Raw genomic sequence first — 24,836 nt, 5'->3', positions numbered from 1 at the left:
GACTCCGCACAGAGAGTGAACCAAGCCGGGAATCGAACCTGGGATCCTGGAGCTGTGAAGCAATTGTGCTAACCACCATGCTGCCTGGTAGGTTGTTGCATAAGGTTAAATCTCACAGGATCCAGGGCGAGGTAGCCAGTTGGATATAAAATTGGCTTGACGACAGAAGACAAACGGTGATTGTAGAGGGTTGTTTTTCAAACTGGAGGCCTGTGACCAACAGTGTGCCTCAGGGATCAGTGCTGGGTCCAGTTATTTGTTATTCATATTAATGATTTGGATGGGAATTTAGGAGGCATGGTTAGTAAGTTTGCAGATGACACCAAGTTAGTTAATGGGAGGGAGTTGGGGAGAGTTACAGAACAAAGAGATCTAGGAGTACAGGTTCATAGCTCCTTGAAAGTGGAGTCACAGATGGACAGGGTGGTGAAGAAGGCATTTGGTATGCTTGGTTTCATTGGTCAAAACGCTGAATACAGGAGTTTGGACGGCTTGCTGAAGTTGTACAAGACATTGGTAAGGTCACACTTGGAATACTGTGTACAGTTCTGGTCACCCTATTATAGAAAGGATATTAAACTAGAAAGAGTGCAGAAAAGATGTACTAGGATGACACCGGGACTGATGGTTTGAGTTGAGAGGCTGGATAGACTGGGACTTTTTTTCCTGGAGCATAGGGGTGATCTACAAAATAATGAGGGGCATAGATAAGGTAGATAGTCAACATCTTTTCCCAAAGGTAGAGGAGTCTAAAACTAGAGGGGATAGGTTTAAGGTGAGAGGGGACACATACAAAAGGGTCCAGAGGGACAATTCATTCACACAGAGGGTGCTGAGTGTCTGGAACGAGCTGCCAGAGGCAGTAGCAGGCACAATTTTGTCTTTTAAAAAGCAGTTAGACAGTTATATGGGAAAGATGGGTTTAGAGGGATATGGGCCAAATGTGGGCAACGGACTAGCTTAGTGGTAAAAACTGGGCGGTATGGACAAGTTGAGCCAAAGGGTCTGTTTTCATGCTGCAAACCTCTGAGACATGGGGCATTTGTGAAGGCCATGCCTGGGGAACTGAAGACGGTTGTGCGTTGGAGATCAGATAAGTTCCTAGAAGCTGAAAACCCTTTTGAGGAAGACAAGAATTTTGAAGGGCTCAGTGACTGTGAGATTACCAAAATCTGAGTGGGCTGCTGAGCCAATTGCTAATATCTGTGTTAATTAGTGCAATTTATAGTTTATGTTCGTCTACCATTCGCCTATTAACTGATGCTAATTCTGGTGGAAGTTAAGAGTACAGGATAGGTAGTATTTGGCATTTGCTTTGTTGACTCTTTTATCTCACAAATTCTTTGGTTTTAAACCATGGAACCTTATGGTTTCATTTCCTGGGATTTCAAATTTTGTCTACTTTAAGAAATAAAGCTACTGGTCTCTACCAAGATCTTAATGTCACAACATAAACTGCATATACGTTGCTTGTCAAAGATTTTCACCAATATATGCTCAATGCTGTAGCTCAGTTGGTAACACTGTCACCCAAGTCAGACGGTTGTGGGTTCAAGTCTCACTCCAGAACTGGGGCATCAAACAAGGAAAGCTGATACTCGTGAACGCAGGCACACTATCAGATGGATCTTTCCGATAGAATGAAAAAGATTGTACATCTTTATTGTGAAGAGCGGGGCTTGGGGGGGATATCCAGGTTGGCTTGGCCAATATTTATCTCTAAATCAACATCATTTCTGTCATGTGGAGAAGAGTATTTGAGAACCAGATCTCAAACCCGAGACTAAGGTCACGGTTTATGGGGCAGCAGTGATTCCCGTGCTCCTACATACTTCAGAGACTTAGACAACCTACAGCAGACAGCTGGAAGCACAGATATACCATCAGTGGTGCCTGCGCAGGACCCTCCAAATCTGCTGCTAAATAAAGCAGCCCCAGTGTGCTCTCCCAAGCTAACATGCCTAGCATCAGCATCAAAACATCACTCAATGTTGTTTGTATGCCTGAAACATGGGGCTGTTTAGCACTGGGCTAAATCGCTGGCTTTGAAAGCAGACCAAGATAGGCCAGCAGCATGATTCAATTCCCGTAACAGCCTCCTCGAACAGGCGCCGGAATGTGGCGACTAGGGGCTTTTCACAGTAACTTCATTGAAGCCTACTTGTGACAATAAGCGATTTTCATTTTCATTTCAAACCCTGGTTCCCGAATCAACAGCACTACTCAGAACATGGTCACAGCAAGACACTCCCAGGACAGCATAAACACTCAAGGGATGTCCTCAAAGCATCCATGAAAAGGTCAAACATCCCCGCTGACTCGAAGCCCCTGGCTTAAAACTGACTGAAACGGAGAAGGCTCGTTCAGTAAGGCATCAAACACATGGTCAGAGTTTGTCAGGAACATTTGGGAGGCGAATTCAAGGCACAAGAAAGCGCACAAGCCTCTGAACCCTTCAAGCACTGCATATCCACATGTGGCAGATTCTGCAGATCGCACATTGGACTGCGTCATCTCAGAACCCATCTGAAACCTCGATCAAAGGATGGCTTATTCTTCCTTAAATGTAGAGTCCAAAACAGCACAGTACTACAGGGTGTGGTCTCACCAAAAGTCCTTCAGCACATCCTGTGGTTGTTAAAGGCACAAGGGGTTTTTGTTAAGGTTGTTACAGATGTCAATCAAATGGGGGCTGACAGGGTTTGAACAGAGTGCAATATATTCCAGTAGCCTATTCCTTCCCATCCCAGCTCAGACTTTTAGCTCTTTAAATGAGTCCAACTCTAAGGGTCCAGGAAAGAACGCAGAGCCAAACATCATTATCTGGTCTTTCAAAGTCTATCGGCACACACCCAAGAGGATTCAATGGTGACCTTCAAAAGGGAGTTTGATATATATTTGGAAGGAAAGATCTGCAGGGCCACGGTAAGCAGGGCTAATTGGATAGACTTCTAAAGAGTCAGCACAGGGGAGAATGGGCTCAATTACCCACTCTGCACAAAGCGTCACAAAAGTCACTCAAAACATGGAGTTATCAACAGAGTCCTTGTTACTACACCCAACGCAAGACAACTGAATTCTAAGAAAAAGCTCATTGCAATTTTTTTTTTCTTTTCAAGCCATCACATCAATACACTCCTTTTTCTTCCTTCAAGAAGAAATAATTACATCCCAATAGTGTGATACAGGATTTAGAACTTACTTTCTTTTCCAGCTTTATAGGCAGGAATAAGATGGAACCATCAAAAACACGTGTTGTGCCAAGGATTTTGTCGTGCATAAACAACAGTACAGTACGCAGACGCCTGGATTCCATTTGAGGGCTATAATCCACATGGTACTGATATAGAGCCCATTGAGGGCGTGAGTTTAGCCGAATATAGTTTGTTATCAGACGTATTTGACTTCCGGAAACCCCTGAAAATATAGAAGATTAATGATTTCCTGCACTACAACACTTCAGAAGCTTTTCATTGTCAAAATTGCTTTGGGGTAACCAGAGATCATGAAAGGTACAATATAAATATGGTCCTGCTTTTAATTTATGACATATGTAAAGTTCAGTGTTTAAACCACACATTGCTCAAGAGAATATGGAGAACACTCAGGTAATTGTTTTACAATAGAAAGGGTACAAATCACATTTAAAATCCACAGAATCTCTACATTGCAAGAGGCCATTTGGCCCCTCGGGTCTGCACCGAGCACCCTGCCTTCACCCCCACCCTATCCCGGAAACACCACCTAACCTGAACATCTTTGGATTGGGAGAGGAGACAAGAGCTCCCAGAGGAAACCCACACAGTTACTTAGCTAATAACAGCAGAGGTTATTATTATTCGGAGATGGTATCAAAGTTAGAGGATGCTGAGAAATACTAGGAAATAACAGACTGAAAATTATTTCCCCAAAATTCAGTGGAATGGAAAATCATCCGAACACCAGAAGATAGTTCGGAATTCTCTACCACAGAAAGCAGTTGAGTCCAAAACATTGTATGTTTTCAAAGAGTTCGATATACCTGTTGGGGGCAAAAGGGATCAAAGGATATTGGGGGGGGGGGGGTGAGAAAAGATTATAGAGTTGGATGATCAGCCATGATCAGCCTTCCCATATCAGCCTCCCCGAACAGGCGCCGGAATGTGGCGACTAGGGGCTTTTCACAGTAACTTCCTTGAAGCCTACTCGTGACAATAAGCGATTTTCATTTCATAGGAAATGTTACCCCTCCAAGGAGATTAATGCAAAGAGTACAGCACATGGGAATTAGAAGGAAAATGCAGCATGGACAAGACTTGGCCAGGGACGGAGAATAAAATCAGAAGTTTGGCAGGATGCAGCAAGCAGTGTTGCAGAAGGCTTTATTGGGATCTTTCTGATTTCACCATATACAATTAAAGAATCTGAATTTAGAAACAGGTTGATATTAAAATATTCTGATATACAGGATTCTATGATAGGTGACGGTGTAGAAAAATAAGCAATATATCTAGGAATAGGGTGTTAAACAACAAAATGCAGCAACGGGACTGTGATTTGCAGATATGTGGAGCTTTTTAAAAAAGGTGGGAGCTAAAGTAGATAAAAGGTCATAAAAAGGCACCCAAATTCTAGGTTTGTATCAAGAAGTATAGAGCGTAAAAACAAAAAGGCAACATCAAATGTAGACGCCTTGGATCACAATTTCTTCACCCAGTAGTGAGCCTGTGGAATTCTCTACCACAGAAAGCAGTTGAGTCCAAAACATTGTATGTTTTCAAGGAGTTCGATATACCTGTTGGGGGCGAAAGGGATCAAAGGATATGGGGTTGGGGGGGGGGGGGGAGAAAAGATTATAGAGTTGGATGATCAGCCATGATCACAAATTGATTTGATTTATTGCCACGTGTACAGGCCAGTCAGTCTTATGTCTGTGGTGAGCAAAATATTGGAAAGGATTCTGAGAGATAGGATTTAGAAAAACATAGTTTGATTAAAGATAGTCAGCATGGCTTTGTGAGGGGCAGGTCATGCCTCACAAGCCTCATTGAATTCTTTGAGGATGTGACGAGACACATTGATGAAGGTCGGGCAGTGGATGTGGTGTATATGGATTTCAGTAAGGCATTTGATAAGGTTCCCCATGGTAGGCTCATTCAGAAAGTTAGGGGGCATGGGATACAGGGAAATTTGGCTGTCTGGATACAGAATTGGCTGGCCGAAAGAAGTAAGCGAGTGGTAGGGGATGGAAAGTATTCCGCCTGGAGGTCGGTGACCAGTGGTATCCCGCAAGGATCCGTTCTGGGACCTCTGCTCTTTGTGGTTTTTATAAATGACTTGGATGAGGAAGTGAAAGGGTGGATTAGTAAGTGTGCCGATGACACAAAGGTTGGTGGAATATTAGGTAGTGTTGAGGGTTTTTGCAGGTTACAACAGGACATTGACAGGATGCAGAGCTGGGCTGAGAAGTGGCAGATGGAGTTCAACCTTGATAAATGTGAAGTGATTAATTTTGGACGGTTGAATTTGAATGCTGAATACAGGGTTAAAGGCAGGATTCCTGGAAGTGTGGAGGAACAACAAGATCTTGGGGTCCATGTACATAGATCCCTCAAAGTTGCCACCCAGGTTGATAGGGTTGTTAAGAAGGCGTATGGTGTGTTGGCTTTCATTAACAAAGGGATTGAGTTTAAGAGCCGCGAGGTTTTGCTGCAGCTTTATAAAACTCTAGTTAGACCACACTTGGAATATTGTGTCCCGTTCTGGTCGCCACATTATAGGAAGGATGTGGATGCTTTGGAGAGGGTACAGAGGAGATTTACCAGGATGCTGCCTGGACTGGAGGGCATGTCTTTTGAAGAAAGGTTGAGGGACCTAGGGCTTTTCTCACTGGAGTGAAGGCAGACAGAGAGGTGACTTGATAGAGGTGTACAAGGTGATGAGTGGATAGCCAGAGACTTTTCCCCAGGGTGGAAATGGCTGTCATGAGGGGACATAATTTTAAGGTGATTGGAGGAAGGTATAGGGGAGATGTCAGAGGTAGGTTCTTTCCAGAGTGGTGGGTGTGTGGAATGCACTGCCAGCAGAGGTGGTGGAGTCAGAGTCATTAGGAACATTTAAGCGACTCTTAGACAGGCAGATGGACAGCAGTAAATTGAAGGGGTGTAGGTTAGGTTGATCTTAGATTAGGATGAATGGTCGGCACAATATCGTGGGCTGAAGGGCCTGTACTGTTCTATGTTCTATAAGAATGCAGGAGGCATGGTCAGTAAGTTTGCAGATGACACCAAGATTGGTGGCATAATGAATAGTGAAGAAGGTTATATTAGATTGCAACAGGATCTTGACCAATTGGGCCGATGAATGGCAGATGGAATTTAATTTGGATAAGTGAGGTGATGCATTTTGGTAGATCAAATCAGGGCAGGACCTAATCAGTTAATGGTGGGGAGTTGGGGACAGTTATAGAACTAAGATCTAGTGTTATGGGTCCAGGTTTACAGAACCCCAAAGTGTTTCATGGAGTTCAACCGACCCACAACTTTTAATAGATTGTGGTGTGGGAAACACACTGCGTACTCTCCAGGTGTGATACAGCAGAAATGGACAAATGGTTTTTAAGACAAAACAATGTTTATTCTATGAACTCAAGTTAACCTTTTAAAAAAAAACATTAAATATCTTAACACCCATTACTTCAAAGATAACCCCAAAAGACGACAACACTAAATAATCCTTCAAACTGTTCCTTTAAACATCCAAAAAGACTTCAAACCTTCAAAACAGACATTCGGTTACATTCAATATATTTAGTCTTTGGATTGCAGAAATCAACAGACCAGCTGTGTTTCTTCATGCAGCTCACAGCAAAACACAGACACTCCCAGCTGCTCTCTCAAACTGAAACTCAATGAAGCAGAAGTGAGCTCAGCTCCCCCACCCTCTGACATCACTTCAATAATATGATCAGCACCATTTCTTAAAGGTACATTGCTTAAACATCCATTTCTTAAAGGTACTCTCACATGAAACCTCCCCCCAAGAATAAAAAATAAACCATCAACTTCAAGATGGTTTCATTTTTCACCTTTGCACCATCAATTAAGAAATGCACACAGTAAAAACACTTTACCGGTTCAAAAAAAAACAACACGTCCATTTCTTCCCCCCCCCCGTTCTTCTTCCTCCAACCGAAATCCTTCCGTTCATCACATTCGTGACAAAGCATCGGCTATCACGTTTCCCCGTCCTGCCACATGAAATGGCTGTAACAATAAACTCCAGTGAAACAGCCTCGTATTGTTATTCCGGAATCGCTCCAAAAACATCAACGGATTATGATCAGTATATATAACGGTGGCAGATGGATTGCTGGTCACATAAATGTGAAAATGTTGCAAAGCCAGCACCAAACTCAAAAGTCTCCTTCTCAATCGTCGAATACTTTTTCTGGTGAGAATTCAATTTCTTTGAAAAATAACCAACAGGCCGCTCTAGTCCTTCGCTGTCGTCTTGTAGAAGCACTGCACCTACGCCCACATCACTCGCATCAACAGCCACTTTGAATGTGGTATAATTTGGGATGACTAACACAGGAGCAGTGGTTAACACAGCCTTCAGGCCATCAAATGCCTGTTGACACTCCGCTGTCCACTGGAATTTGTTACGCTTCTTGAGTAAGTCAGTCAATGGAGCGACCACACTGTTAAAATTTGGTACAAATTCGGCAAAATCCACTCATACCAAGAAATCGCATTATTTCCCATCGTGTCGCGCGTATCGGAAACTCCCCAATAACTTTCGTTTTCACATCCCATGGGACCAATCGACCCTGTCCGATTGTTTGGCCAAGGAAAATGACTTGGGCTTTTCCAAATTCACTTTTGGCTAGGTTTATCACCAAACCCACCTCCTGAAGTCGATCGAATAACTCCATAAGATGTTTTAAATGTTCTTTCCATGTCTGGCTGAAAACTACCAGATCGTCGATGTATACCGCACAATTGGGTAGTCCTGAAACAACTTTGTTAGTTAACCGTTGAAATGTGGCTGGGGCGTTTTTCATGCCAAATGGCATAACTTTGAATTGGTATATACCATCTGGAGTCACAAAATTTGAAATCTCCTTCGCCCTTTCGGATAAAGGTACCTGCCAATAACCTTTAAGTAAATCCAATTTGGAAATAAAAGCGGATTGTCCCACTTTCTCAATGCAATCCTCCAAACATGGGATAGGATAAGAGTCCATTCTTGTAACTGCATTCTATAGTCCACATACAACCATTGGGTACCGTCTGGTTTAGGTACCATCACTATGGGTGAGCTCCATTGGTTACAACCCACTTCAATTCATAGGGGCTGTTTAGCACATGGCTAAATCGCTGGCTTTAAAAGCAGACCAAGACAGGCCAGCAGCACGGTTCAATTCCCGTAACAGCCTCCCCGAACAGGTGCCGGAATGTGGCGACTAGGGGCTTTTCACAGTAACTTCATTGAAGCCTACTTGTGACAATAAGCGATTTATTTCATTTTTCAATTATGCCATTTTTAAGCCTACTCTCAATCTCTTTGTTAACCTGTGCCAATTTTAATGGATTAAGTCTATATGGATGTTGTTTGATAGGAACAGCATTTCCCACATCTACATCATGTATAGCCATTTTAGTACTTCCCAATTTATCTCTACAAACTTGCCCATGTGATATCAATAACTCTTTCAGCTCAGTTCGTTTTTCCTCTGGAAGGTAACTTAATAATTCATCCCAATTTTTAAGAACATCCTCATTTTCCAATTTAATTTGAGGTATGTCAAATTCAGAGTCATCTGGATTTGGTTTGTCACTTTGAATTAGAATCATTAAAACCTCCTTTTTCTCTCCTTCCCTTTCAAAGTACCTTTTACGCATATTCACATGACACACTCGGTGAGTCTCCCTTCTATCTGGTGTTTTCAACCACATAATTCACCTCACTTAATGTCCTTTCAATCTGATAAAAGTCCACAGAACCTAGCTTTTAAAGGTTCACCCACCACTGGTAACAATACTAAAACTTTACCTCCACTGGTAAAACTACGAACGTTGGATTTCTTGTCCGCTACCCGTTTCATCACATTTTGTGCAACTTTCAAATGTTGTCCAGCCAATTCACCTGCTCTATTTAATCGTTCCCTAAAATTTGACACCCTATAGAATTTGAACCCTAATCTAATAATGTAATTTCCGATTTCTCACTCACCAATTTTTCCTGAATCAATTTAAGTGGTCCTCTTACCTCATGACCAAAAATTAGTTCAAAAGGACTAAATTTGGTTGACTCATTAGGTCCATCCCTAATTGCAAACAGTACGAATGGAATTCCTTTATCCCAATCCTCTGGATAAACGTGACAATAAGCCCTCAACACTGTCTTTAATGTCTGATGCCATCTTTCTAACGCTCCCTGTGATTCTGGATGGTACGCAGTTGATTTGAATTGTTTTATTCCTAAACTATCCATAACTGCTTTGAATAACTTTTTGAGATAAAATTTGATCCTTGATCTGATTGAATTTCTGTGGGTAGTCCATATCTAGTAAAGAATTTAAGTAACTCCTCCACAATCTTTTTAGCTGTAATATTACCTATTGGAATTGCCTCTGGAAACCTAGTAGACACATTCATTACAGTCAAAAGATATTGATTCCCACTTTTTGTTTTAGGAAGCGGTCCTACACAATCAATTAGGACCCTTGTAAAAGGTTCCTCAAGTGCTGGAATGGGTATTAAGGGCGCTGTTTTTTTCACTGCTTGAGGATTCCCTATCACTTGACATGTGTGACATGATTGACAAAATTTAACTACATCTTTATGTAGTCCAGGCCAATAAAAATGTTTCTGGATTTTAGCTTGAATTTTTCTTATCCCCAAATGACCTCCCACTGGTACCTCACGTGCCACTCGCAACATCTCCTTTCTATACCTGAGAGTTTGGCTCAAGATGGATTGGAACTTTATGGGAAAACAAAATGTTAGATAAAGCTTTGTGTGCTGGAATGTCAAGACAGGCTTTTTGTAGCAAGCTGTAATCACTTGTGCTTTTGTAGCAGACAAATTGCAGTAACGGCCTTGGGAATGGTTGCTAGCTTTAAAGATAATTGTAACTGAGCTGAAAGCACAGACAGAATACGATGGGGCTGTCCTCAGCAATGAAACAGTGTCAAAATGTATATAAACTGCAGTTAGATGTATTGACTTTGGCTTACTGGTGTAACTCTCAGAGATACAGTGGTTTTAGCACCGGCCGAGAATAAACATACGATTAAGAAACTTGGGTGTTCGATTGATTATTTCATCCGGACTGAAGAGAAACGAATTCACATACCCTACTGGCAGTACTACTTCATAAACTTCTGCCTACTTTTCATCAGCCTGCATATGTACAGGTCTCCATTTTCTCATCAAGACATCACTTTTACGGTAATAACACTCTGGTGTACTCTCAGATTCCTCTTCCGCATGTGCTTTCTGATATATCCATTTTATTTCTACATCCATCTGTTGTAACTCCACCAATTTTCCGGAACTAAAAATATCCGCCTCATCCTCCACCTGTTCAACCATCTGGCCAAAAATAGTTTCTGATAATTGCACTTCAACTTCCTCTTCACTCTTTGATTTCTCCTCTTGTCTTAACCTGTGACTTTGTGACCTTGTTACAACACAATGTGGAACAATCCCAGGATATTCGTCCTTCAACACTTACAGTTGTCTGATTTTCCACTGGCTTATCAACCACAGTAGGCATCACTCCCACCTGCGATGCAGCTTTATCATTACCCAAGATAAATTGTATTCCTGGACAAGATAGTTTCTCTATTACTCCTACTACCACTTCACCAGACTTTCCAACCGTGCCTTATATAATGGAACGCTACTCCTCTCACCCTGAATTCCACATATTACCACCTTTTCTGGCAACATTCTTCCCAAACTACATAATTCCTCATCTCTTACCATTAAAGATTGACTAGCTCCCGTATCTCTTAAAATTGTGACTTCTTTACCTGCTCCTCCTGATACACATGAGTAAACTTTACCCACACAAGTAAATTCTTCAAAGAGATCTGGCACCTTCTTATCAATTACTTCTTGAACAGGCTGTACAATTGTTTGCACCTCCTTCGCTTCCCTTGGGCTTTCCTTTACCACTCTAACAAACCCCACTGTCTTATCCTGTTTTACCACATCAGCCTTCCCAGTGCTTTTCTTCAACCACCAACACTGACTTTACATGGCCTAGTTTATTACAGTGAAAACATTTGAAACTTTTCATTTCTCTTCCATCCTCCTGGATTTATTTTTTAAATCTGAGGTACACTCTCTTTATTGTCTCCCATCAGATCACCTTTACCTTTATCACTTGAGTATTTCTCATGTCCCCAGTTTCTATCCCTCACCGGCTGAAACTGATGTCGGAAACCAAGCCTTGATTTATGAACTAATTCATAATCATCTGCCTTTTCTGCTGCTAATCTCGCAGTTTTAACCCTCTGCTCTTCCACACGAGTTCTCACTACATTAGGAATTGAATTTTTAAACTCCTCCAAAAGTATAATTTCTCTGAGAGCGTCATACGTTTGGTCTATTTTCAAAGCCCTTATCCACCTATCAAAATTATTCTGTTTGAGCCTGACAAACTCCATGTATGTTTGACCAAATTCTTTCTTTAAATTTCTAAAACATTATCTGCAAAATTCAGGCACTAGCTCATATGCACCTAAGATGGATTTTTTCACCTCCTCATACGTTCCAGATACTTCCTCCGGTAGTGATGCAAACACTTCACTAGCTCTACCTACCAGCTTTGTTTGAATCAGTAATACCCACATGTCCTGTGGCCATTTCATTTGTTTAGCTACCTTCGCAAATGAATTGAAAAAGGCTTCTACCTCCTTCTCGTCAAACCGTGGCAACGCTTGGACATATTTAAAATAGATCCCCACCACGTTTTCGACTATGACGCTCTGTCTCACTATCCTCATCAATCTCATCCAACTGTATGTTTCCCTTTGTGTCTCCAATTTTAACTGATTTTCATGTTTCATAGCCATTTTATGAAGTTCAAACGCTCTCTCTTTTCCCCTTTCCTCTCTATCTTTTCCTTTGTTTCTTTCTTCTCTCTCCTTTTCTTTTTCTCTCATTGCATATTCAAGCTGCTTTAATTCTTTTTCATGTTCAAATTGCTTAATCTGCAACTGGAGCTGAGTCAGAATGTATCTCAAGCAAACTTAAATGGTCAGCTACTGCGGTTAAGTACCTAATCATTTCACATTTTGCCAGGCAATGTTAACTGCAATGCTTTTGCCAAATCTAAGTCTGCTTTTAGTCTCGGTCCGTAAGGTATTGCGTGTTACCGTGTCCACCCCCAAAAAGATCTGAGCCTCTGAAAGAGCCATCGTCCACCACACACTCCCCACTTAAACTAAAATACCACACCTGAAAAGCAACCACAATATTCTCAGCACTCACTGTCTTTAAGTTTGCTAAGCCAATCCAATCGATAGACGTTTATCCCGGACGATCCCCCAATTGTTATGGTTCCGGGTTTACAGAACCCCAAAGTGTTTCATGGAGTTCAACCGACCCACAACTTTTAATAGATTGTGGTGTGGGAAACACACTGCGTACTCTCCAGGTGTGATACAGCAGAAATGGACAAATGGTTTTTAAGACAAAACAATGTTTATTCTATGAACTCAAGTTAACCTTTTAAAAACAAACATTGAATATCTTAACACCCATTACTTCAAAGCTAACCCCAAAAGACTACAACACTAAATAATCCTTCAAAGTGTTCCTTTAAACATCCAAAAGACTTCAAACCTTCAAAACAGACATTAGGTTACAGTCAATATATTTATAGTCTTTGGATTGCAGAAATCAACAGACCAGCTCTGTGTTTCTTCCTGCAGCTCACAGCAAAACACACAGACACTCCCAACTGCGTTCTCAAACTGAAACTCAAAAACAGCAGAAGCAAGCTCAGCTCCCCCCACCCTCTGACATCACTTCAGTAATTGATCAGCTCCATTTCTTAAAGGTACTCTCACATGACACTAGGATTACAGATTCATAGCTCCTTGAAGGTGGAGTCGCAGGTGGACAGGGTGTTGACGAAAGGCATTCAGCATGTTAGGTTTTATTAGTCAGAATATTGAATATAGGAGTTGGGACATCTTGTTGAAGTTGTACAAGATTTTGGTAAGACCACATATGGAATACTGTGTTCAGTTCTGGTCACCCTATTATCAGAAGGATATTGTTAAACTAGAAAGAGTGCAGAAGAGATTTAAGAGAACGCTACCAGGGCTTAATGGTCTGAGTTATAAGTAGAGACTGGGACTTTTTCCCCATGGAGCATAGGAGGCTTCGGGCTGAACTTGTAGAGGTCTATAAAATAATGAGCAGCATCTATAAGGTAGATAGTCAACATCTTTTCCCAAAGGTAGAGGAGTCTAGAACCAGAGAGTATAGGTTTAAGGTGAGAGGAGAGAGATACAAAAGAGACCAGAGGGGAAATTTCTTCTCACAGAGGGTGAGCATCTGGAACGGGTTGCCAGAGGCAGTGGTAGAGGCGGGTACAATTTTTTCCTCTAAAAAGTAGCTAGACAGTTATATGGGCAGGAAGGGTGTAGAGGGATATGGGCCAAATGCAGGCAAGGTGGGACTAGCTTAGTGATAGAAAGTGGCCGGCATGGACCAGCTGGGCCGATTTGCCCGTTTCCATGTTACAAACATCTATGACTCTATAACACAAAGTGAGCAAACTAGAGAAAATGAAACAAAGTAAAATTGAAATGAGAGAAAGCAAAAACCTATTTAAATTATTTTTTTAGACACGTATCTAGAACATGTTATTTCGCTATTTCACTACTTTCTCATTCAGTGAGGCAAATGGGAAGATAAAACTCTGATGTCAACATATGATCAAGATTTTACTGCAAAATGTGATCAGTACAAACAACCTCAAATAAAACCCTGAACTACTCCACACCAAATGTTACCTGTTTTGGACTCTTTGACATGCTCCATCGCCTTCCTCGTGTTAACTCCAAGATCATGGAAGTCTCGCCGCCGACCACCTCTTTCTGCCAATGACATCTCTTTAAATCCAGCAGATATAACCTCAACGGCTGCTACATTTTCAGGAAACAAGAATAAATGTGCAATGTAAAATCCAGTGCCGTGGAGATATATTTATTTTGCTAGTCTTGAGGAACTACAGCAAGGTCCTATCATGCCCAGCTTCAATTTGCACTGGATGCCATTCAACAAATTAAATAACCTTCACAACTACACAAGCTCATTATAATTACAGACAAAAGGTCAAATATTAGCTTGCTGCAATCACGCATTTCAAGAAGGCCACTTGCTATCACTTGTTCTGAAAACTCCAGGCCTTGAAAATAAATGCATAGCGATACCTGAACATTATATAGTGCGAGAAAACAGTGATCAAATATTTCTGTGATAAGAGTTTTATGGGTGTTCTTCCTGTTGTTTGTAAAATAGAGAATGTTCAGTTATTGCTATGCATTTATTTTCAAGCCTAGTTTTTAGAACAAATGATAGCAAGTGGCCTACATGAAATGGGAAAGCGAGTGAAAGAGAATATTATTTATTAATCTCATGCAAAATGCAATTTACCAGCTTAGCTAGTTATGCAAGAGTTAAGGCTACCAGGATTTTGCTTCTGGAACAAAAAAAAAAAGGTCTGATGAACAGCAATCTCTTCATTGACTAATATTTTAGTTTGACATTATCAAGAATTTAATGAGCTCTGTAATAATACAGTTGGATGGCTTAATGAAAACACTTAATCAACCAAAAACCTACCAGCAAACTTCTCAGACATGGATTTGTTATTCACCTATGCATGATGGCATGCGCATGGCTTCAGGTTTGACTAAGACACACTTGAGACCTCTGAAGAAAAAATCTTTTTACACACAAGATAATGCCCCAAACTGTCCAAAGATTATTTAAATAAGTTAAATTTTCTTGTGCAAGACCGATGATAATACAAATTTTAAATCAAGCCTCACCATCTTTGCGTCCCACTGCTCCAGCCGGCCCTCTCTGTCGACCACGACCAAGTAGTTCAGGTTCCCCTGCGGTGGCAGGTCTTGTGGGAGCGGGTACTGGAGCAGGTGCCTACATGTCAAAGTAGAAGATAGCCCTACATTTATTCTGAAACAATTAGATTTTTTAGTCATAGTAACCTCACTGCCCATACCTAGCACTCCCAACCTAGCTGACTCCATTGCAGGCGACACCTCCAAAATTTTAATGGAGTCAGGCCAAGTTTTCAGAAGAATCGTGGTTCACAAACGCTGAAGAGTTGTTGTGAACCGAGTGTGCATGAGGGGACCTTTTGAAAGACAAGTTCAAAAGGACAGTCATGCTCCCAATACTAGGCTCCGCCCTTCCACCGTCCCCACGCCCTTTATGCCAAAAAAAGTTCCCAGACTGGTGTAAAGCACCTTTCAAGCCTCACCCCAAGTGATGCCCTGCCACATTCTATCGGCCAGAGGAATAGTGGGCCAAGCAAAACCATGCAAGAAAAAGCACAAGTACACAATTCTACAAAGGGAAAAACAAGCTTCCACCACATATCTTTAAAAAAAAAACGGGGAAATCAAGCCACAGAATACAGCTGTAAAATGGGGGGAAAACATCTTCCTATCAAACTTTATTGACTATTGGTAAAAGTTATTTTATCAGAGAACCTCCACTTTATAAAACACCATAGTGTCACTGAAAAATACTTGGAAATTACAGCTTGTTGAATGAGGTGAAGCTATCATATTTCTGTTCCACTACATCTGGCCGAGAGAATTCCATATTTTAGCTTCTATCTTAATTCCAAAGTTTATGCCAATAACATTATTTCATTCTCCATAAAATGGATTTATTTATTTATTTTTTTAAAAAGAGGCATAATCGGTGGCATTCACTTCCTGGCCTGCTGTACGGGAATTCGTCACTATTTAGCCTGCTTGATGATATTAGCCAGAGATACCCGATAACAAAACAAAACTAACAGCAGGAAAGTGGAGGTCCACACTGACGAATGTGATATAAAATAGTTACTTTAGAGATACTAGTTAATGTAATGTAGAAATAAGCCACTTTGATTCTGGCAGTTAGGGAGAAAGGGATTTGAGACCGCATGGAAAAAGCAGGAAGAGGTGTGTCTATGAGAGTGATGCTGCATTGATAGGGGCCAGAGAAAGGGATTGGAAGTGAGCCAATCAGAATAGATCAAACAGGTCAGGAGGGATATAGGCTGACCTATGGGCGTTGAGTATGTGAAACTTGATACCATTTGAATTGATTTGCAGAGATCCCTTTGTTTCTTTGTTCATTCACTTTCTGGGATATAGGAAACTGGATGTCTCTTATATTTCTATGAAATGAATCAAGCTTGCAAGCTAAATAAATAACTTCTTTTTACGTGCGAATCCATCTCAACTTTTATTGAGGCCAGACTGACAGAGAAAGAAATTTGGGAATCAACAACACTACAATCATATAATTTACAGTGCAGAAGGAGGCCATTCGGCCCATCGAGTCTGCACCGGCTCTTGGAAAGAGCACCCTACCCAAGGTCAACACCTCCACCCTATCCCCATAACCCAGTAACCCCACACGACACTAAGGGCAATTTTGGACACCAAGGGCAATTTATCATGGCCAATCCACCTAACCTGCACATCTTTGGACTGTGGGAGGAAACCGGAGGAAACCCACACACACACGGGGAGGATGTGCAGACTCCGCACAGACAGTGACCCAAGCCGGAATCGAACCTGGGACCCTGGAGCTGTGAAGCAATTGTGCTATCCACAATGCTACCGTGCTGCCCCACGGTAGTGCTGCAATCGTCACTAATCTTGGTCAGTTTGTCGTCAGTGGTGATGCCATCACTTTCCTGCTCTCTGCAAAATCCAGGTGACTTTTGGTGTTAGTATTCAAAATTAGTTATTTTTTTAAAATTGTGTTTTTTCAAAGATTGTTTTTTTGCTCGATAACAAATGACAACTGCCCATGAGCAGTTTTACTTTGTATGCAGATTAACACAACAAAATCCATATAAACTATATAAATCTTTATAAACTAGGCAGTAGAACATCTGCAATCTGTGTGTAAACAGAAAGGTTACTTACCAGCCTTGGGGCAAGGGGCTGGGCACTTACTTCAGGGACACGGGCCCTCCCTCGAGCTCGGGAACGGGCTCTTCCACTCATTTTTGTAAATTTAACTTCCTACAGCTTGTGTCTAAGGAGGAGAAAACAACATGTAAACTCAAGCAAAGAAGCGGAAAACTTCATGTATGAAATGTCCACAAATGCCAGCATTATAGGATATCAAACAAGGATCTCCGAAACACAGCAACAGCCAGCACAAAATTTCCTGCAAGATGTTTCCTGAGCAGCATCCATTACCACAGCAGCATACCACGTTCTAGTAGCTCCTATCAAGCAACTTACAAAAAGTCTGTAAGTAAACGTAAAGGCAAAATACTGCAGATGTTGGAATCTTTGAAACAAAAACAGAAAATGCTGGAAAACAGAGTTAATATTTTGAAATCCTTTATGATCCTTCTTCAAAGCTCAAGGTTAAATTACACAAAACATTAACTCTATTTTCTCTTTCCAGATGCTGTCAGACCTGCTGAGGTTTTGCAGCATTTTCTGTTTTGGATGCTGACATCAGTTGGAGGGCTGGGCTGGTCAGCAGAAGGGGCCGGTTAGTGAGGTTTGGTGGGGGGGGGCAGTTAGTGAGGTTTCTTTTGGGGGGGCAGTTAGTGAGGTTTGGGGGGGCAGTTAGTGAGGTTTTGGGGGGGGGCAGTTAGTGATGTTTGGGGGGGCAGTTAGTGATGTTTGGGGGGGCAGTTAGTGATGTTTGGGGGGGCAGTTAGTGATGTTTGGGGGGGCAGTTAGTGATGTTTGGGGGGGCAGTTAGTGATGTTTGGGGGGGCAGTTAGTGATGTTTGGGGGGGCAGTTAGTGATGTTTGGGGGGGCAGTTAGTGATGTTTGGGGGGGCAGTTAGTGATGTTTGGGGGGGCAGTTAGTGATGTTTGGGGGGGCAGTTAGTGATGTTTGGGGGGGCAGTTAGTGATGTTTGGGGGGGCAGTTAGTGATGTTTGGGGAGGGCAGTTAGTGATGTTTGGGGGGGGCAGTTAGTGATGTTTGGGGGGGCAGTTAGTGATGTTTGGGGGGGCAGTTAGTGATGTTTGGGGAGGGCAGTTAGTGATGTTTGGGGGGGGCAGTTAGTGATGTTTGGGGGGGCAGTTAGTGATGTTTGGGGGGGCAGTTAGTGATGTTTGGGGGGGGGCAGTTAGTGATGTTGGGGGGCAGTTAGTGAGGATTGGGGGGGGTGGGAAAGGGCAGTTGGGGGGCAGTTAGCGAGGTTTTGGGGGGGGCAGTTAGTGATGTTTGGGGGGCAGTTAGTGATGTTTGGGGGGGCAGTTAGTGATGTTTGGGGGGGCAGTTAGTGATGTTTGGGGGGGCAGTTAGTGATGTTTGGGGGGGCAGTTAGTGATGTTTGGGGGGGCAGTTAGTGATGTTTGGGGGGGCAGTTAGTGATGTTTGGGGGGGCAGTTAGTGATGTTTGGGGGGGGCAGTTAGTGATGTTTGGGGGGGGCAGTTAGTGATGTTTGGGGGGGCAGTTAGTGATGTTTGGGGGGGCAGTTAGTGATGTTAGGGGGGGCAGTTAGTGATGTTTGGGGGGGCAGTTAGTGATGTTTGGGGGGGCAGTTAGTGATGTTTGGGGGGGCAGTTAGTGATGTTTGGGGGGGGCAGTTAGTGATGTTTGGGGGGGGCAGTTAGTGATGTTTGGGGGGGCAGTTAGTGATGTTTGGGGGGGCAGTTAGTGATGTTTGGGGGGGGCAGTTAGTGATGTTTGGGGGGCAGTTAGTGAGGATTGGGGGGGTGGGAAAGGGCTCGTTGGGGGGCAGTTAGCGAGGTTTTGGGGGGGGGCAGTTAGTGATGTTTGGGGGGGCAGTTAGTGATGTTTGGGGAGGGCAGTTAGTGATGTTTGGGGGGGGCAGTTAGTGATGTTTGGGGGGGCAGTTAGTGATGTTTGGGGGGGCAGTGAGTGATGTTTGGGGGGGCAGTTAGTGATGTTTGGGGGGGGGCAGTTAGTGATGTTTGGGGGGCAGTTAGTGAGGATTGGGGGGGTGGGAAAGGGCTCGTTGGGGGGCAGTTAGCGAGGTTTTGGGGGGGGCAGTTAGTGATGTTTGGGGGGGCAGTTAGTGATGTTTGGGGGGGCAGTTAGTGATGTTTGGGGGGGCAGTTAGTGATGTTTGGGGGGGCAGTTAGTGATGTTTGGGGGGGCAGTTAGTGATGTTTGGGGAGGGCAGTTAGTGATGTTTGGGGGGGGCAGTTAGTGATGTTTGGGGGGGCAGTTAGTGATGTTTGGGGGGGCAGTTAGTGATGTTTGGGGGGGCAGTTAGTGATGTTTGGGGGGGGGGCAGTTAGTGATGTTTGGGGGGCAGTTAGTGAGGATTGGGGGGGTGGGAAAGGGCTCGTTGGGGGGCAGTTAGCGAGGTTTTGGGGGGGGCAGTTAGTGATGTTTGGGGGGGCAGTTAGTGATGTTTGGGGGGGCAGTTAGTGATGTTTGGGGGGGCAGTTAGTGATGTTTGGGGGGGCAGTTAGTGATGTTTGGGGGGGCAGTTAGTGATGTTTGGGGGGGCAGTTAGTGATGTTTGGGGGGGCAGTTAGTGATGTTTGGGGGGGCAGTTAGTGATGTTTGGGGGGGGCAGTTAGTGATGTTTGGGGGGCAGTTAGTGATGTTTGGGGGGGGGCAGTTAGTGATGTTTGGGGGGGCAGTTAGTGATGTTTGGGGGGCAGGTAGAGATGTTTGGGGGCAGTTAGTGATGTTTGAGGGGGGGCAGTTAGTGATGTTTGGGGGGGGCAGTTAGTGATGTTTGGGGGGCAGTTAGTGATGTTTGGGGGGCAGTTGGTGATGTTTGGGGGGCAGTTAGTGATGTTTGGGGGGGCAGTTAGTGATGTTTGGGGGGGCAGTTAGTGATGTTTGGGGGGGCAGTTAGTGATGTTTGGGGGGGCAGTTAGTGATGTTTGGGGGGGCAGTTAGTGATGTTTGGGGGGGCAGTTAGTGATGTTTGGGGGGGCAGTTAGTGATGTTTGGGGGGGCAGTTAGTGATGTTTGGGGGGGCAGTTAGTGATGTTTGGGGGGGCAGTTAGTGATGTTTGGGGGGGGCAGTTAGTGATGTTTGGGGGGCAGTTAGTGATGTTTGGGGGGGCAGTTAGTGATGTTTGGGGGGGCAGTTAGTGATGTTTGGGGGGGCAGTTAGTGATGTTTGGGGGGCAGGTAGAGATGTTTGGGGGCAGTTAGTGATGTTTGAGGGGGGGCAGTTAGTGATGTTCGGGGGGGGCAGTTAGTGATGTTTGGGGGGCAGTTAGTGATGTTTGGGGGGCAGTTGGTGATGTTTGGGGGGCAGTTAGTGATGTTTGGGGGGCAGTTAGTGATGTTCAGGGGGGCAGTTAGTGATGTTTGGGGGGCAGTTAGTGATGTTTGGGGGGCAGTTGGTGATGTTTGGGGGGGCAGTTAGTGATGTTTGGGGGGGCAGTTAGTGATGTTTGGGGGGGGCAGTTAGTGATGTTTGGGGGGGCAGTTAGTGATGTTTGGGGGGGCAGTTAGTGATGTTTGGGGGGGCAGTTAGTGATGTTTGGGGGGGCAGTTAGTGATGTTTGGGGGAGCAGTTAGTGATGTTTGGGGGAGCAGTTAGTGATGTTTGGGGGGGCAGTTAGTGATGTTTGGGGGGCAGTTAGTGATGTTTGGGGGGGCAGTTAGTGATGTTTGGGGGGGCAGTTAGTGATGTTTGGGGGGCAGTTAGTGATGTTTGGGGGGGCAGTTAGTGATGTTTGGGGGGGGCAGTTAGTGATGTTTGGGGGGGCAGTTAGTGATGTTTGGGGGGGGCAGTTAGTGAGGTTTGGGGGGGCAGTTAGTGAGGTTTGGGGGGGGGCAGTTAGTGATGTTTGGGGGGGCAGTTAGTGATGTTTGGGGGGGGCAGTTAGTGATGTTTGGGGGGCAGTTAGTGATGTTTGGGGGGGGGCAGTTGGTGATGTTTGGGGGGCAGTTAGTGATGTTTGGGGGGGCAGTTGGTGATGTTTGGGGGGGCAGTTAGTGATGTTTGGGGGGCAGTTAGTGATGTTTGGGGGGGGGCAGTTAGTGATGTTTGGGGGGGCAGTTAGTGATGTTTGGGGGGCAGTTAGTGATGTTTGGGGGGGCAGTTAGTGATGTTTGGGGGGGGCAGTTAGTGAGGTTTGGGGGGGCAGTTAGTGATGTTTGGGGGGGGCAGTTAGTGAGGTTTGGGGGGGCAGTTAGTGAGGTTTGGGGGGCAGTTAGTGATGTTTGGGGGGGCAGTTAGTGATGTTTGGGGGGGGCAGTTAGTGAGGTTTGGGGGGGCAGTTAGTGATGTTTGGGGGGGGGCAGTTAGTGAGGTTTGGGGGGGCAGTTAGTGATGTTTGGGGGTGGGAAAGGGTCGGTTTGGGGGGGGGGGGGGCAGACAGCAAACGATCCCTTCCGCTCAGACGGCTTCGCCCAGAAAGCAGATCCATTGCAATTTGAACCGCCCAGCAAGGCTGCAGTGAACACTGGCCGACCTGGCCTGGAATCTGGCTGCTGTCCGGCGGCGGCGGCGGCGTGACCCACTCCCTCCCTCCGCCGCCCCGCGCGGCTACTAACCGCCTCCCGCCCGGCTCACAGCCACCCCGACACGCGCCGCCGCTTCACCCCGCTCCCTCCGCCACACCCACTTCACACCCAAAACCTCTCCCATCCGACCAGCTTTGGCAGCATTGCCCGACGTCCTACTCCGATCCTGTCGCACAAATGCATCGTGTTGATTATAAACACCTCGGCTTTCTTTTAACCATCCGATCCTATTTGGCGACGGGTTTGGGGTGCCGGCGCAGAGGTGGCGCGGGCCTGCTGGCTGTGCGCATGCTCAGTGGAAGCCGCCTGCCCGCTGTGCGCATGCTCAGTGGAAGCCGCCTGCCCGCTGTGCGCATGCTCAGTGGAGGGCGGGGGGAAAGCGCGCCGATTCCACCACGCGGGAATTCACAAACTGGGATCGGCCTTCAACAAAGGTTTCCTTAACTCTTATTTGTTTCATCTGAACCGTATTCTCCTGAGGTGAAAGGGATTCCCGAGCTGCCGTATGATTGACAAAGCCGACCTTTTCCCAACAGATTTGCACCTAATCCACTATAAATAATATAATATAAGATAAGGCCTCCTTCTGCGCTGTAAATTCTATGATAATTCTATGATGTGGAGATGCCGCGTTCGACTGGGGTGAGCACAGTAAGAAGTCTTACACCAGGTTAAAGTTATGAGCAACGGTGTTTCTCACAAAGTCCCAACAGGTTTGTTTCAAATCACTAGCTTTCGGAGCACAGCTCCTTCCTCTGGTGATTCACCTGAGGAGAGAGAGAGAGGTTTAGGGAGAGGATTCCACAGCTTAGGGCCCAGCAGTTGAAAGGCTGGCTGCCAATGGAGCAATTAGAATCGTGGATGAGCGAGAGGACTTTAACCTGGTGTTGTAAGACTTCTTAGTATAAATAATATAGAAATGGTTTTAATATCAGAAATTTAGTAATCCTATAATCATACAAACTCTACAGTACAGAAGGAGGCCATTCATCCAATCGGGTCTGTAGTGACCTGGAAAAAAAGCACTCCCCCACCCTATCCTCATAATCCAATAACCCCACCTAACCTGCGTACCCCTGAACACTAAGGGCAATTTATCATGGCCAATCCACGTAACAGCACACCTTTGGACTGTGGGAGGAATCGGGAACGCCCGGAGGAAATCCACGCAGACTCCGCACAGACAGTGATCCAAGCTGAGAATTGAACCTGGGACCCTGCCGCTGTGAGGCAGCAGTGCTGACCACCGTGCCGCCCCCATGTAGAGGATTAGAACAATGACAACAACATGTATTTATTTATATGTGTGGCCTTAAACATAATTAAACGCCTTCATAGGTTTAAGGTGCAAGGGGCAAGGTTTAGAGGAGATGTACGAGGCAAGTTTTTTTACACAGAGGGTAGTGGGTGCCTGGAACCCGCTGCCGGAGGAGGTGGTGGAAGCAGGGACCATAGTGATGTTTAAGGGGCATCTTGACAAATACATGACTAGGATGGGAATAGAGGGATACGGACCCCGGAAGTGTAGAAGATTTTAGTTTAGACGGGCAGCATGGTCGGCGCAGGCTTGGAGGGCCGAAGGGCCTGTTCCTGTGCTGTACTTTTCTTTGTTTTTTTTTTAACCCAAGGGGCTTCACAGCAGTGTTACAAAGCAACATTTGAGCCACGTGAGTTTTTAGGACAGGCAACCAAAAATCTCGGTCAGAGATAGGTTTTAAGCAGCATATTAAAGCGGAGAGAGAGGTTTGGGGAGAGGATTCCACAGCTTAGGGCCCCAGCAGCCTAAGGGCTGGCTGCCAATGGAGTAATTAAAATCGGGGATGAGCGAGAGGACACAATTAGAGGAGCAGCGAGATCTTTGAGAGTTGTGGGGCTGTAGAAGGCTGCAGAGATAAAAGGGTGAGATTTGAACACAAAGTTGTGAGTTTTAAAATTGTGGCATTGCCCAACCGGTATACGTTCTCAGGCATAGAGAATGATGGGTGAACAGAACAGTGCAAGTTAGGATAGAGAAGCAGATATTTGGATGGGCTCACGTTTATGCCTCTACCACCCTTTCGGGCAGTGAGTTACAGGTCTCTGTCTCCCTATGGATTAAAAATGCTTCCCATTTCCCCTCTAATCCTCTGTCAGTCACTTTAAATATATGCCCCTTGGTTTTTGACTCCTGCTAAAGAAAATAGGTTGTTCCTATTTACTCTATCTAGGCCCTTTGTAATTTTATACATGCCAGTTTAGTCATCTCTCAGCCTTCTTTGATAAAAGGAAAAGAACTTCAGCCTATCCAATCTTTGTTCATCATCAAAGTCTTTGAATTCTGGCAATGTTCTTGTAAATCTCACTTCACCTTCTCCAGTACAATCATATCTTTCCAGTAATGTAGTGACCAGGTAACTATACACAGTACTCAAGCTGTGATCTAACTAATGTTGTATACAGTTCAGGCATAACCTCCCTACTCTAATATTCTTTGCCTAAGTTAATAAAGGAAACCATACTATTTGCCTTCTTAACCACCTTATCGACTTGTCCTGCTACATTTAAGGATCTGTGGATATATACTCCAAGCTCTGTGTATTCCTCCACAGTGCTCAGTGTCCTCCCATGTTTTGCACTACCCAAGGTGCATTGCCTCACACTTCTCCAGATTGAGTTCCATCAATACAAAGATTATGCAAAGATTGGCCAGGTGGTTATCAGTGAGGTTGAGTGTCTTGGGTTACAGGAGATGTAGATGGGATGGTCAAATGGGCAGAAAAGTAGCAGATGGAATTTAATCCTGAAAAGTGTGAGGTGTTACACTTTGGAAGGAGCAATTTGACAAGGAAATATTCAATGAATGGCACGAAGTTGGGAAGTCCTGAGGAACAAAGGGATCTTGGCGTGTTTGTAAATAGATCTCTGAAGGCAGAAGGACAGGTTAATAGGGTGGTGAAAAAGGCAAATGGTACTCTTGCCTTTTATCAATCGCGGCATAGATTACAGAAGCAAGGAAATCATGTTGGAGTTATACAGTAAGAAGTCTTACAACACCAGGTTAAAGTCCAACAGGTGTGTTTTGAATCACTAGCTTTCAGACTGCAACTCCTTCATCAGGTGAATGAAGAGTTGGGTTCCATAAACACATATAT

The 24,836-nt window shown here is 44.5% G+C and overlaps 1 protein-coding gene across 2 annotated transcripts in view; it reads right to left on the bottom strand.

The window, feature by feature from the left end:
* The window catches only part of piwil1 (piwi-like RNA-mediated gene silencing 1), a 76,044-nt gene extending 54,043 nt beyond the window's left edge, over positions 1–22,001 (bottom strand). The window contains exons 1-5 of one of the 2 annotated variants that reach the window (XM_072516735.1): positions 21,907–22,001; positions 17,189–17,300; positions 15,065–15,173; positions 14,024–14,155; positions 3,203–3,417 (exon numbers count right to left, since the gene is read on the bottom strand). In XM_072516735.1, the coding sequence (XP_072372836.1) occupies positions 3,203–3,417; positions 14,024–14,155; positions 15,065–15,173; positions 17,189–17,269 (537 nt within the window). In that variant the 5' untranslated portion in view covers positions 17,270–17,300; positions 21,907–22,001. The remainder of the gene's footprint in view (positions 1–3,202; positions 3,418–14,023; positions 14,156–15,064; positions 15,174–17,188; positions 17,301–21,906) is intronic. The other variant, XM_072516826.1, reaches the window with a different exon arrangement.
* Positions 22,002–24,836: the final 2,835 nt, after the last annotated feature.

This window comes from Scyliorhinus torazame, chromosome 1, assembly GCF_047496885.1.
Source record: "Scyliorhinus torazame isolate Kashiwa2021f chromosome 1, sScyTor2.1, whole genome shotgun sequence".
NCBI lineage: Eukaryota > Metazoa > Chordata > Chondrichthyes > Carcharhiniformes > Scyliorhinidae > Scyliorhinus > Scyliorhinus torazame.
This window is presented reverse-complemented; position numbering and strand designations above follow the sequence as displayed.